We start from the raw sequence: 14,075 nt of genomic DNA on the forward strand, positions 1-14,075 counted from the left end.
AGGGGAAGTGAAGAGAGGAACAGGAGAAACTATCGAATTGAAACCTTTTAAGTTAACCCCAAAACAGCAAACGCTGAACCCTAAAGACTATTGATGCGCCCCATGAACTTTGGGGGAGAGGGAGGGTTCGCTATATTGCAACCGTCCGATTTCTGAGGCATTTGGCGCGTAATCCGAATGGAATACGTGCTTATGGGTATAGATGCAGGTATGGCTCTCCACACGAATAAATTTATAAGTAATCGCCTCATCAATATGAACAAGAAGAAGACAGAGCTCAAAAGCCGCGCTTCTTCCACTTCAAGCCTGCCCTGAATTGCCCTAGAAGAGCTGAGCCTTTTCTCACTATTATTCGATTTTTCATGGCGACCAGCGCGTTTGTGCTGCGCCTTTTCCTTCTCTGAATGAAGTGAACACGATAACATTATTTTTCTTGTTGCACCCAGTTGCGGATTTGTCTGTTTCTTAAAAATACGTTTTTGGGATGGTCAGGGCAGAGTCCCTTCGCAAATTCGAGACAGGCATCTCTAGCTGTCTCGGGCGGCTGTTCCTGCTGCTCGATGAGGCGGCGTAGAGCTTTCCTTTGCTTTTTCAGTCTGGGGTTTTCTCTGCTCCCTCCGCATGCAACGATCTGTTCCTCTAGTCGGTCATACTGTTTCTGCAGCGCCAGAAGCTGCTGCACCATTTTCTGTTGCGACTGCTGCATGGGGCCAATGAGGGAAAGCAGCACGGGAAGCAGCATCAGCCCGTGCGTAACCCCCACGATTATCACCAGTGTCGTCATTTTGAAAAACACAGAAAGCACTGGACTGTCGACAAAGGCTAGGGGAATAACCGCTAGCTGAGTAGACAGAGCACCGTGCAACAGTGGACCTCCTACAAGCAACACCGCTTCAAATGCGCGGAGGCCTCTCTTCTGACCCATGCAGTGGCAAAATGCGTGGGTCGTGTGTGTCGCGTAGTCCACAGAAAACCCTTGATGCACAGCCACACAGACCAACAGGGAGACAAATTCAAGCTCAGGGTTGAATACAAACATATACGCAAATACACATGATCACAAGTATTAATCTAAACGCAAACCTGAAGAAGAACGTAAAATTAGGTCAACCACAGTCGAAGAGATAAAGGCTCCCTTCAACATGTGCATTTGCAGCACATTTTACACGCGTTTTAAGCGCCTCTCAGTGACATCAAAACATCCACACACAAGCTAAACAAACCTTTCCTTTTGTTTGAAACAATTTTACAGGAGCATCTGCAGTGCATAGACGCTTTCACTGTAACTGGAAGGCAGGGTTGTGTACTCACAGCGGAAAGCGTCTGTGCCTTTAGATGTGCGCTTTTATGCTCTAATCTTTCAACTGCAATCCTTACTATATGCATTCTGCTTTAGTTCACACTCTTTTTTTCTAATTGCATTCAATGGTTGTACGGTAACAAAACATTCCTTAAGTCAGCTTCGAGTACGTCCTTTAAACTGTCTTGGATATTCTACAGTGTGCTCAGATTCCCCTCAAACAGCAGTCCTCAACCTATTGGCTCACCTATAGATATTGTGAGGTTCACCATTGTGAGCAAATTGAGGGGCAAACCCCAAAGCGCCATAAATCCCAAGATAACAATATCGATTACTAGCAGTATTCCCACTACAAGGATAGCTCCGCGCAGAGACGGCAACAGGAACAGCGAAACCTGTGAAGTCGCCGTAGGACACAACAGAACACAAAGCAACAAAATGTGTTGTTAATGTCAGCTGCGTGCTTCACCGATGTCTAAAGAGGCCTCTTATTGTTCTCAGCTCAAACAGTCCAACTGTAACTGTCTCTATGGAGTGTGTGCGAAAGTCTCAATTCAATACCACTGTAGAGCTCTGCCTGTGTGAAGCTCCATTTGAGTTGACGAACTTACAACAATCACAGCGCAGCCAGCACTGGCCAAGCTGCTGACGGTTTGGGGTACAATCGCATCATCGCTTTCGAAGTAAACAAAGTTCCGGTTGTAGGCCGCTCCCTGTAGAAGTGGAAACTGCGCCAAATCCGCCCTAAAAAGCCGAAGGCGCATTCAGAAGAAACATGACACACATCAACGCAAGCACACCCCCATCGCTAAACTGGAATGGAAACTTCCAGAGGTTTCGGAGGCAGCGGCAACTGTCTTGATGGTTTAATATCAGTGATATAGGATTCAGCGCGAACACCTCAAAACGAGATTATGCATATCTGCAAGTGCTGTTGGGTTAGTTGAAATCTGGGGCACGCGTGATCTGGGGCTTAGGGCATAGCGTCCAGGGGTCAAGGCGTACCTGAGCTGGTGCATGAAGTTGCTATTTTCTTGTGTACTCGGGAAGTACTTGGGCACCAACATCAACGCCCAGGCTCTCAGTCTGAAGCCGCTGCTCCATGAGAAGAAGGCTGTGAAACTGGAGCCAAAGGGAGTTTGAAGCCAGGCATACAGCCTGGCAGCACGAACATGCAGCATAGCGCAATGCAAGCAACGCAACACAGTGTCGCGCTTCACAAAAACATACAGAGAACGTAAAATGCATGCACTGGTGAGAGGCGCTTGAACGCTCACGAAATACAGCTGAAACTGAGCTTGGAGGAGTGGATGGCCGATACAAGGAGGACATTCCCTGGAGAGAAGTGTTCCGGAGCATCATTGTTATCCTTGTGCAAATATCTAGCACTGCATCGTTTTATTAGTGGTGCAAAGGCTAGTTCTACATTCCGGTGAATGAAATCGAGAAAGAGAGCCTGACATACATCTGCATGCATGTTGTCGCGCTCTGTTCGTGCACATTGCGAGCTAACGGCGATTGAAGAAACATGTAGAGACCATCGTGGACCTCCATAGTGTAGCTCTGCTGCTTCAGCCGTTCATGAAGCTTCTNAGAAACATGTAGAGACCATCGTGGACCTCCATAGTGTAGCTCTGCTGCTTCAGCCGTTCATGAAGCTTCTGATATTCCACCTGCAATGCGCATTGAACTGATGTCGGCGAAGGGGATCCGAAAGGGCTCAACTCCCTTGTGATCAAATGTGTCCCCTGCTAAAACCGGCAGAAGCCTCTCTGCATCGTCTCACGGAGCCGCATGATGCACAAAAATGCTACAAGTGCAGAGGCTGCAGCCGTAGCTCATTTGTATCGTCTCACTCTGAATGCAGCTGAGCAAACGTTTTCTGGATGGCTGAAGAAAACCATCACTGGGTCGCCGTAAGTGCCGAAGAATCTCTCTTGCATGTCAAAGAAGCTCTAAATGCAATCGCAAATAGCGTAAGACAAAATCAGGCAAACACGGAAAACCACAGCTTATAGAGGAGAATAAAAGCAGACAAATGTGAAACTGCGAAAGAACACAAACTACTTCAAAGGAGGACAAAAAAACACAGAAACAGATGCGCTGGGTAGGCGGCGTTTCTCGCGATTCTTTATGGTGGTTTGGTGCTCAGACGCCGCCTCCAGCGCGATTATGTATTACGCATATGCTGCCTACCTATCATTTCTAATTTATAGCAAATAGGCCAAAGCAGAAGGAAGTGGTGGAATCTGGCGAGGGTATCATTGTTGTGTGCGTGTGTGTGTCTGTGTGCGTATGTGCGTGTGCGTGTGTGCGTGTGTGTGTGTGTGTGTGTGTNGTGTGTGTGTGTGTGTGTGTGTATGTGCGCATGTGGGTGGGTGTGGGAGTCACTTTCAGCATCGTGCCGTCCTTAGTGAGGCTCCTGGGATCTAATCCCGTTTGTATTTTGAAGCACCCGATAATAGCGGTCGCGCAGACAGCAGTGAAGACGATGAGAAGCATGAGTTTAAAGAAAGGGTTCATGAGCAGGCGGGCACCAAAGCGAACGAGCACCTTCCTCAGGCCCCTCCCTACGTTGCCCTGGGGCTCAGCTAAGCCATCGCCACCAAGCCGCTGCATGAGCTGCAGACGAGCAATTCTCTCCCCTGACCAGCTGCGGCCGGCAGTATTGAAGGCTGCTTCTGCTGCTTCTGCCGCTGCCGCTACTACTGCCGAGCCAGAGCCCACGCACAAATTCACCACCACCTGGTCATGCCACTCGCCTGATTGATGCGGCTGCTGCTGCTGCTGGGGAAGGCTTGCTGTCAGAGGGGCCGTGGAGGTCTTCCTGTAGAAGTGTACTGTCGTCCTTCGAGGCCTTGCCGGCCTCACCGAAACGCCTCCTGCTTTCGATCCACTCCTGTCCAAGTTCGCACCCGAGGCGAACATGCCTGCTGCTGCGGCTACCGCTGCAGCTGCTAGTCTGCTATTTGCCTCTAGGGCACCCTGCACTCCCGCACCAGGTTCAGGAGCTTCACTTTGCTTCGGCTGCTCCTGCTGCTCCTCCTGCTCCTGCTGCTGCTGCTGCTGGCGGCGCCCTTTTAGAGCGGGCCGGAGAGCCTTTGCGCGGCGCTGTCGTTGTTGTTGCTGCTGCTTCTTGGCACTGCTGCGGCTGCTCCTGAAGCTCTTGGTACTCCTTTTGTTGCTCATGCTGTTGGTGGTTTTGCTGCTATTGCTAGATTCCATTAGTTTCTTTTTCCTGGCATTCGTTTTCCTCGCCGGCTGTTTTCGTTGTCTTGTCTTTTTCTTACAGTTCTCCGAGTCACTGGATGTATCGTCCTGCTTTTTGTCATCTGTTCCTGAGGACGTGCTAGTGAGGGGTGTCTTTGCGTTCTTCCTGCGTCTCGCCGGGGCCTTTTTCCGTTGTTTTTTCTTCTTGGAGGTCTGCTGCTTTCGTATGCGGCGAGTCTCCGCTTCAAGTAGACGCTGCTGTTGCTGCTGCTGCAGCGCCGCCTCCACCTGCATTGTAATGCACTGAAATATGTCGCTGGCGCAGGCGGAGAGTGCCGAGGCGTCAGCTCCAGGCAAGCGCGTTTTATCAACATACTGGAGCATGGGCAGGCCTTTGAGCGTAGGCATCTGCCTTCGTTGCTTCCCCTTCCCTTCATGCTGGTGCTGGTGCTTCAGCTGCTGCTCCGCATGCGTCTTCGTAAACGCAGAATCCCTCATGATTTTCATGGGGCAGCACCGAAAGATGCCCATGACCTGCCCAGCTGCTTCTGCCTTGGCATCGAGGGCGAGGAAGCCTAGAAAGAAGGTGAGGCACATGACGTATCCCAAGAAGAGGCCGGCGAGACACAGGAGACAGAAGCTTTTGATTGCAAGGTACGGACTGAACGCGCCGATGCCAAATGTTAGAAGGTTCGTCAAGGTCGTTATTGTTATACCTACGCCGCTGTCGCGGAGTGTCAACTGCAGGCGGTCGGCTGCGGAGCGCTTGTGTACCGTTAGGCTGTAGGACTGCAGCAGCACAAGAGTATCGTCTACTCCTATGCCAACAACTAGCAGCGGAGCGGCAGCAGCGGTTCCTGTGCTAACAACACCGGACATAAAACACACGCCTGCCCCCCCAAGGTACCCCAAAAGGGCGGCGCCTGCTCCTGTCAAGGCTACGATGGCCTTCGACCGCAAATGTGAACGCGAAAAGTTCACAACCCACACATACACCCCAATCAATGAGCCTGCGGCAGCTATCAGCATCACTTCTCCCCCNAAAAGTTCACAACCCACACATACACCCCAATCAATGAGCCTGCGGCAGCTATCAGCATCACTTCTCCCCCGGGACCCGCGGAAGAACTCGCAGCCAATTCGTCCGCTGCATCAGATCGCAAACACTGGACAACCTTGCTTCTCAAGCCCTAGACCCGGAGGATGAAATTCAATGCATAACCGGAACCCCAAGCCTTCTGAACCGCATCTCTGAACCTTCACCCGTGGGTACTAAAATTAAATACTGCCTTTTGCTGCGTCCATGGCGGAGTTTTGGTTTAGAGTTTACGGTTTAGGGTCTGTAGTCAGCGGGTATCTGGTTCGTCTTACAGAGGCTCCTTTCGGTTTTAAGCCCCATCGTGGCTCCAGGGAGCTTCTCCGTCTGTAGCAGTTGTTGTAGCTTCCTTTCCCACCGCAAAGCAAATGGACGCAGCTTCGCATCATCTGTTATTTGGTACCTGAACACCGCAGTGCGGTCAAATATTTGTTCCTATTAAACGGCAGTCCCAAGCATGAGCGAGCAACACCTACCGCCTTCCAGCAGGATTCAACGGTCAGCAAGGCGTAAAAATGCTATATGGACCAAAAGCCATTCAACATTGTACTTTAGCGGATGACGCTGAAGTACTATATGACACTTCGGACCCTTAACAAATTCAGTAATAAGGCGGTAACACAAATAAGCTGTGCATGGTTACCCTTGAGACGCTTAAACCCACCAATATACTCTTCGTATTGCCTAAAAACTCTGGAAACCCTTGGGGACTCCGCTAGAGTGTTGAACAACGCTTCGCAATACGCAAAAACTCACGCTACTAAACTTGGCGTCTAACGCAATGCAGCATCAAGCACTACAATTGAACATTGACGACCGTCGGTGCCTAGTGCCGTTCAGCACCTATCACGCTAGGACAGTTTCAACTCTTCGAAGCAGCAGGCAACACCACTCCGCGCTAAGAGGGAGCACAAGCATCACCAAATATTGTCAAGCGGCACCTGACAGAACTTAAAAGATTTACGGCCCGAAGTGCATGAGCTATGTAGTGTTCGCCCTTTACAATAAAGGTTAGAACAATGCGAGTGCAAATGGTGCCGAGCTGAGCACTATCGAGTGGTGGCCCAGCACTGGAGTGGCGCAAGGAGAGGCGTTGCATATGAAGTTAAGCCTTGCACAGATCTTCTAACACTAAAACCAAGCCGAAGTTCATTGCAAGCTGAACGGCATCATAGAACACTTTGTTTTAGTCGTTGTTGAGGTTCACGTTTGAGGGTCGGAGGAAACAATAGGTGAGCAAAGTGAGCTGAGACTTTAGCTAACACAGGGAGATGCAGCACACAGGTAAAGTATGTATGTGACGGTCAATGTCGTGGCTGCTCTCTGGTTGCAATAGTATCCATTCAAGCTAGAGGATTCATTCCTGCCCTCAGATTCTAGGGCTTAGATTGCAGGATTTGCAGAGTGGGAGCACTTGCCTGAGGGACAGGGCTGCAGTTGCAGTGGCGTAGCGGCCTGAAGGCGTCAGACGAAGGCCTCTAGTTGAGAGAAGCATATCTGTAGGGAAGCCTCGAGCCAGAAGAAAGGAGGTGTGAAGTGGGTATTCCACCATACTTCCGAACTCCCTGCGCAAATCAAAATACGAAAGTGCTAAAACCATGTTGAAATGTTACGTAGTAACTAGAGGAGATGAGTAATAAGGAGCCGCAATCGCGTTGATAGTGCGGGAGTGATCCATACAGGAAGGAGTGCCGATTGGCAGATGAACAAGGGCAAAAAAGGGGCTCCGTTTTGTAAAGGAAGACTAAGAGGCTATTTTAGCTGTAAGGCAGAGTCGGTGACGCGAAGCTTCAACAGCCAGAGAACAGATGGAGGGTTAAACGTGAGGATCGTGAGACATACAATACGACAAAACCTAATGGGGCAACAGCCCATTTACCTCACAACCCCTCCATTAACAGTATCTTAAGTGTTGTTCCTCAGTGCTTAATACAGGCCCAACATCTCCTTGTGAATCGAACACAAGTGCTTAAGACACGACAACTGAATTCGTGATGTTTAACGGTACTATCGATTTCGGCGTTACCTTAATTATTATTTGTTGCTCAGCATCGGTCTCTCCGTGAATATTTTTTCAGATATATATGCTTTCGCCCCGTAATGGCACTGCTACTCACTGCTGCTACCGCTGAGTCTATTTTTAAGAGCAGTGCTAATCTGGGACTTTCTTCGAATTCCTGCGCCCCACCGTTTGTGTCCGTAGACGAAGATGATGCCGTCAGGGGCTTCACAGGCTCCAGTGGAGTCTTTAAAGCACAAATTTTGAAACGCGTACTCCCCTGCTGGTAAGGGAGGTCGACAGGCTAAGCCTGTTATCCGCACTCTTGGCAGCTCCCGTTCAGGGTCGCATACAGGCTCGGGCTGCGTCTGCAGGTGTGTGAGCGCTTGCTGAGGTTGCTGCTGTTGAGTAGAAGCAGCGGCTGCCTGACCTTCGCGACGTCTGCGACCTCCTCCCCCCGTAGGTGTCCACTGGTTCTGTTGCTGCTGCTGCTGCATCTGCTGCCTGAGCTGTTCCTCCACGAAGTGCTGCTGCACAACTGCTGCCGGGTCGCCCCAAGCGAGTCTTCTGAGTGCTAGCACCTGCTGTTGCTTTGTATCCGCACTCTGGCTTCCGCTGCGTTGTTGCGTTCCTTCACCGAGCTTTCCGCTGTTAGAAAATGCAACAGACTGCAGCCGTCGACTGGGGAGCTCCAGCGTATCGCCAGTCTCTGCTACGGCAACCGCTGCGTCGGCGAGGGCGTCACCTGCCTCTTCCGCTGTCACTTTGATATCCAATATCTTCATGTGCAAGTCCCAAACTGCATTTAAAAAGGAGGCTTCCAATAGGTTGCTCATTCCGTCGTTAGCAGCTATCAGGATCACCTCGCTGCGGGTCACGTTGCCCTGAAACAGCATGCGATATTCATCTGCATCCTGACAACGCACGAAAGGTCTTCACAAGCCCAAATAAATCGACAATTCGACAGAGGAAAACAAACACGGCTACTGCTAGAAGTTATGGCAGATAGTTTTCGCGGCATAAGGACAAGGAGGCAAGAAGTGTAAGGACACCGCAAGACCAAAGGGCAGACAAACTAGCGAGCCGCAAATCGAAGTAGGAAGCGAAGAGGCAAGAAGGCACACACATAGGGCTGCATGGGTGCGAGATAAGAGCGCAGTCCGCTCTGATGCGCAATATGGACACACAGTTGAGCGTAGTGTGACGAAACCATTCTAACGGCCATGGTAAGTATTACAGATTAAACACCAACAACGAATACATTCTTGATGGAGGGACTCTAGGTTTAATGTGCCGTCGCTCTGTGTGGCAGTTTCTTGTTGTATATATCATGAACAATCTAAACGTGCCTGCTGGGCTTGGCTATGGGGGATGGTGTACTGCAGCACGCCGTCCGTAGTACTTGTTTTGAATAGCAAACCGACGGAGAGGCTCAAACACAGCAACGCGCTGAACACAATGAACTGAATCGCATGCATCAAACAACAATACACACCCCATATTCCTCAACCCTCAACCCTGAACCCTAGACCCCACACCCCAAGCCCTAGAAATTCGTCACATTGTACCTTGAGAGGATGGTGGTAAACGATAACAGCATATCGCCCGAATGCATCTGCAACCTTTTCTAACATGGCATCTCGCGTTTCTGCTGCACATCGGCAGCAGTCCCAGGGTGTCCAGTCAACTTGTGCGTAGTGGTCGGTCGTGTCGCTGAAGCTTCCATTTTNCGGCAGCAGTCCCAGGGTGTCCAGTCAACTTGTGCGTAGTGGTCGGTCGTGTCGCTGAAGCTTCCATTTTCACGTATAAATGACCTCCGGGAGTCTTGCGCAACCTTTGCATTTCCCTCTCCAGGCAAAGAGCGGACCTCGAGTCCCCCTAGGGACCCTCCGAGAGGAGCTACTGTCGGATGCAACAACACAGCGGAATCCAGCCGCTGGCGCTGCCGCCCCATTTTGCCGTAGATCTGCAGCTTTGCAGGTTTGATTTGTCCATGTGAAGACCATTACACTAAAAAACTCTCTGTAGAAGCCACAGGCTCGCAGGAGGGGAGACCTCCGCGCCTCGTGTTTTGCCTCGGGTTTGTTCAATAGATAGCAGTCCCATTCACCTCCCTACTGAACAGGACGCCAGCAGGCGCATCGAACGGCAGCAAGAAGGGAGCAACACAAATCTGTCAGTATGTACCATAATTCAATCTGAAGGACCCTCAGGCTTCGCTAATATCTAGAACACGATGGAGCGCGCTTTGCATGCTGACCGGCACAGACCGGTGACCACTCAACGCAGAGAGGTGGTGGCATTCAAATGTCTTCGGGAATATTCACCACAATTTACGCAGGTAATCAAACTTAAAATGAATCGTGTGTGGAATTTCAATGAAACAATGCCCATTCAGTCGTCTACGCTTCCAGGTGTTACCCCCTGGAATGTAGCTGCGAACGGGACCGGGTGACCTTTCGGTTTTCTCATCTGAACCAGTACTCCATTAGAAAGCTCCTTAGATGTGTTCATGCTTGAATGCTTTCAGTTTGAGTCAATTACTAACTAAGCGTATTTTAATTCGATTTTTGCCCCGTTGAAGGGCGTCTTAGTGGCCTGCCTATGGTTACACCGCTGCACGGTCCAACGGCCCTGCGCGCCCATAAGTAAGAGCCCACAAGTAGAAAAATAGGAAATTGGACCTAAACGTATTAATTCAACTAGGGCAAGCAAAGCTAAGCTAACTTTTTGCACCTTGCTGGCTATTTTCCTTCGTGTTTCATTCCGACGGCGGCGGTATAGTGACCGCTGCATTAACACCTGTACCGGCGCACTGCCAGTCTGCTCGGCAGGCTGCCGCATGTGGGAATTCACGTCGCTAATTCTCCAGATTAATGTAAACGCAAAAAGTATATTCATAAACACACGCAATCCTATGTGTAGGTTACTGACAGATTGTTATCAACTGCGTTTTTCAGAGAAGTTCCAGAAGGGCAGGCTGAAAAGGGTGAAAACCCTTCAGAAGGGACAAAAGCCGAAACTTCCAAGTTCTAGAATACACGAACCAGCTAAAATCGTATAGAATATCCCGTAACACTGGGAATTAAGTACGAACAACTAGGCCTGACACCCTTCAGGAGATTTATACGGGAGCCAGGGCACGTAGGAAATGGGAATGAAGGCCCGAGTGGTCAACAGAGATGACGAAACGTGTAAAATAATTTAATTGTCACGAATCNAATGGGAATGAAGGCCCGAGTGGTCAACAGAGATGACGAAACGTGTAAAATAATTTAATTGTCACGAATCGAATAGGTTTCAGCTGATGAACAAGCGATAAGTAGAAAATTCTGGACGTCCGTGTAGCCTACACCCACAAGGCACTTAGGGCCCTCCAGGGTCGGTTCCTGACGCCGCCGTTGTCCGCAACAACCAACCGGCAGCAGCTTCACAGCTGCCGGCCTCCAGGTCTGCCTGCGTGCTCGAGTTGCTGGGTGCTTACTCCTAATCTCGGTAAACCGTGTTCCTAATTATGAAATGTGAATTTCCATCTAAGAGGGAGAAAGGTGAATCTAACATACATAATAGAACCACTAGAACAACCCAATCGTAGTGCCCCGCACTACAGCTGGTGCTCCTCCGCAGCTATGTCGTGGTTCATTAAAAAGCTCAATAACTGGCCAAATAAGCAGGAATAGACACGATTTTTAACATGACACCTGAATAACGCCAAGCAGATAAATTCAGCATCAAACGCAAGGTGCAGCATCACCATGGGGACCGGCAGGTGTGCTTGCAGATTACCNAGGTGCTTTCTTAAGTCAAGCACGCCCTTGGCTCACTGTATACTGGCTATAGTCGAGGGCGTTCGTTGCAGAATCCGCTGTAGATGAAGAAGGCTTTACAATAGCTGGACCAAGCGACACAAAGCTTCGAAACTCTGCATGACGATGCACCGCTGGCTTCCTGCCTGCCTTGCTGTTCAAGATGTAAGGGCTGCATGCTCCTACGAACAAACTTTGGGCTGGTCCAAGAGTGAATTCGATGCAATGTATTTTGCGTCCAGCGGGTGGCCCGTTTGCTGGAAGTTCCATCCAGCAGGATGAGTCTGAAAAGTTCTCCGCCATCTATGCCTGCTTGTACTGTTCCTCTGGCGTTAATTATACTGAGCCTCTTAGAACAGCTGTTTGTAGAGAACCACCACGACGGAACGCACGCATTTCTCCGTCGTCCCCGCAATTTCTCTTCGCTGCATTGCGGCTTGTTCGCTAATTTCTTCGTTGGATACCGATACACCTCCTCTTAGCGTGGGTGATGCAAAAGCCGTTGCTAGAGCTTGGAGGTACACCCGTTCATTGCTGCCTGTCACGAAGAGCTTAGTAGTGTTGTCTTCCGGAGAGTATTGCCTCGCCGGCATGGCGACAAACATACATCGCAGTGCGTGCTGAAACGCTTCCAAGTGCCGGGTGGGCTCAGCGTGAATGGCGCAGATGCTCAAATGTAGCCGCCATTGTTGTACATTCCCTCTGAGTAAAAATATTCATAAAAAATCAGTAGTAATTTCCCGCATTTTGGAGACGTAAGTACATTTCCCGGTAAACAGGGAGTCCCTCTACTGCCAACGAACCCCACCACCCGCCATATTCGGACAGTCACCACGGGCGGATACGTTATTCATAAATCGAATGGGACTAGGGGACTAAAGGCGTTTCAATGCGATGAGCTGCCAAGCCTCTGGGTCTCTCCACGTCGCCCTTCTCACCCTCCAGTGCTCGAAAACGGTCGACAAAGTTTGTGGGGATGACGTCAAGACGTTTCTTTCTCGTTTTTTCCTCGATGAGGTGCCTTCACCACCAATAACCGCTATGCATAAGATCGTAACGTTGTGGGGCGTGATGTCCGCAGCTGGGGCACGCCCCTCTGAACCATGCACTGCTACCAAGTATAACGAGGCTCCGCGATTGGAGGGGACCGGCTAGAGCTGCACTCGAGTGCTTATTTAGTGGGAGTAATAACTACCCTAAAGCCAGCTGACCTCCAATCCAGTATTCAGGTATGCTGAGAACCGTGGCCCAAAGGCCTGAAGCTGCTGCGGAGAGTAGCCGGCTAGATATGAGTCTCACCATACCTTGCTGCAACACCAACTGCAAGGGAGCCTCACATGCAAGCGTACCCAAACACCCTTTCCTTACATTCACTAGCACTGTAAGCTATTGTTCAACAATTGGTTGGCCCCTAGTAGCTAGTCTGCACCCAAGTAGAGATAAACATACCAACATTTTTTACAATGCTACGCTTCAACTANCCTAGTAGCTAGTCTGCACCCAAGTAGAGATAAACATACCAACATTTTTTACAATGCTACGCTTCAACTATTGCTGCGAGGAAACCCCGCGTGCAAGTATACCCATCACACATTTTTATTCAAGGACTAACACCGTAAACGATTGTTAAGCACTTGCTTGGTCCTCAGTAGCCAAACTGTGCGTAGTTAGCAGTACATCCGCCAAGTGTAGACAGCCCATGTCGCAATATAACTTTGGGACTGTTCGTTGGGGGTGTTGTTGCCATTTCAACGGAAGAAGAACAAAGCCCCCGGGAAATGTTGCAAAGATACTACAAGCAACTACTTTTCGCATCAAATTGAGGAAGGGGGGCCCCTGAAAGCCCCGGGCCTCCCGCAGCTATGGTGTCCACCTCAACGCTGGTGCCAAGACACCCCCCAGGGCTTACCTAGTTTCTAAAAATAATGACTAATTGCCTTTTTAATTGATGAATTTTAGTACAACCTTAATTTTGATGACGATGAAGCATAAATGGCAGGAAAGGAATCGTGGAAAACGGATATCTCTCCGCGAGGGAGCGCCGACGACGGCTTCGATCATGATTTGAGATTCGTCAGGTCATCTCCGCAGTTTTGAGAAAATGTCTGCGAAATGAAAAAAAATAATATCCAGGAACGAAATCAATTCTCGTGGAGCTCCTTTTTCAACTACTTTCCGCGGAAAGCCGCGCCTCCGCATTCGACTTGCAAATGCAAGTCCGGTGATCCGTGTTGGTGCGCTNCTTTCCGCGGAAAGCCGCGCCTCCGCATTCGACTTGCAAATGCAAGTCCGGTGATCCGTGTTGGTGCGCTTTTTGAACAAATTAACGGACAACTACCCCATTTTATAATAAAGCTCAAGCATGTACGCTTTGAGGACCTTTATTTCAAAGGTATTTGCCTGTATGCCGTGTGGCCGTGCAGCTCGGGGCCCCTAGCGGCTGCCAAATGAAGACCAGCGCAACCTGGTTTGGGCAGGCGCCGACACCGTTTGCAGCAGCAGCAGTAGTAACAGTAGCAGCATCAGGAAGCGCAGCGCCCGCAGCCGGGGCACCGAGGTCTTCAGAGGGAGTCAAAGCTGTTTCACAAGCAACAGCAGCAGCAACGCCAGCAGCAGCAACAGCAGCAGCAACGGCAGCAGCTGCAGCGCTGGTGGTGATTGGGA

The 14,075-nt window shown here is 50.1% G+C and overlaps 1 protein-coding gene across 1 annotated transcript; it reads right to left on the minus strand.

The window, feature by feature from the left end:
- Positions 1–424: 424 nt before the first annotated feature.
- Positions 425–8,441, minus strand: EMH_0011230 (uncharacterized protein; the record flags this gene model as incomplete). The annotated part of the gene is made up of 8 exons (XM_013499182.1): positions 425–876; positions 1,548–1,695; positions 1,912–2,044; positions 2,306–2,458; positions 3,756–5,458; positions 5,578–5,657; positions 5,882–6,009; positions 7,795–8,441. The coding sequence occupies 8 exons, from the start codon at positions 8,439–8,441 to the stop codon at positions 425–427; spliced, it is 3,444 nt and encodes a 1,147-aa protein (XP_013354636.1).
- Between the last annotated feature and the right edge of the window lie 5,634 nt (positions 8,442–14,075).

The sequence above is a fragment of the Eimeria mitis genome, genomic scaffold, assembly GCF_000499745.2.
Source record: "Eimeria mitis Houghton genomic scaffold, Emh_scaff407, whole genome shotgun sequence".
NCBI classification, from domain to species: Eukaryota; Apicomplexa; class Conoidasida; order Eucoccidiorida; family Eimeriidae; genus Eimeria; species Eimeria mitis.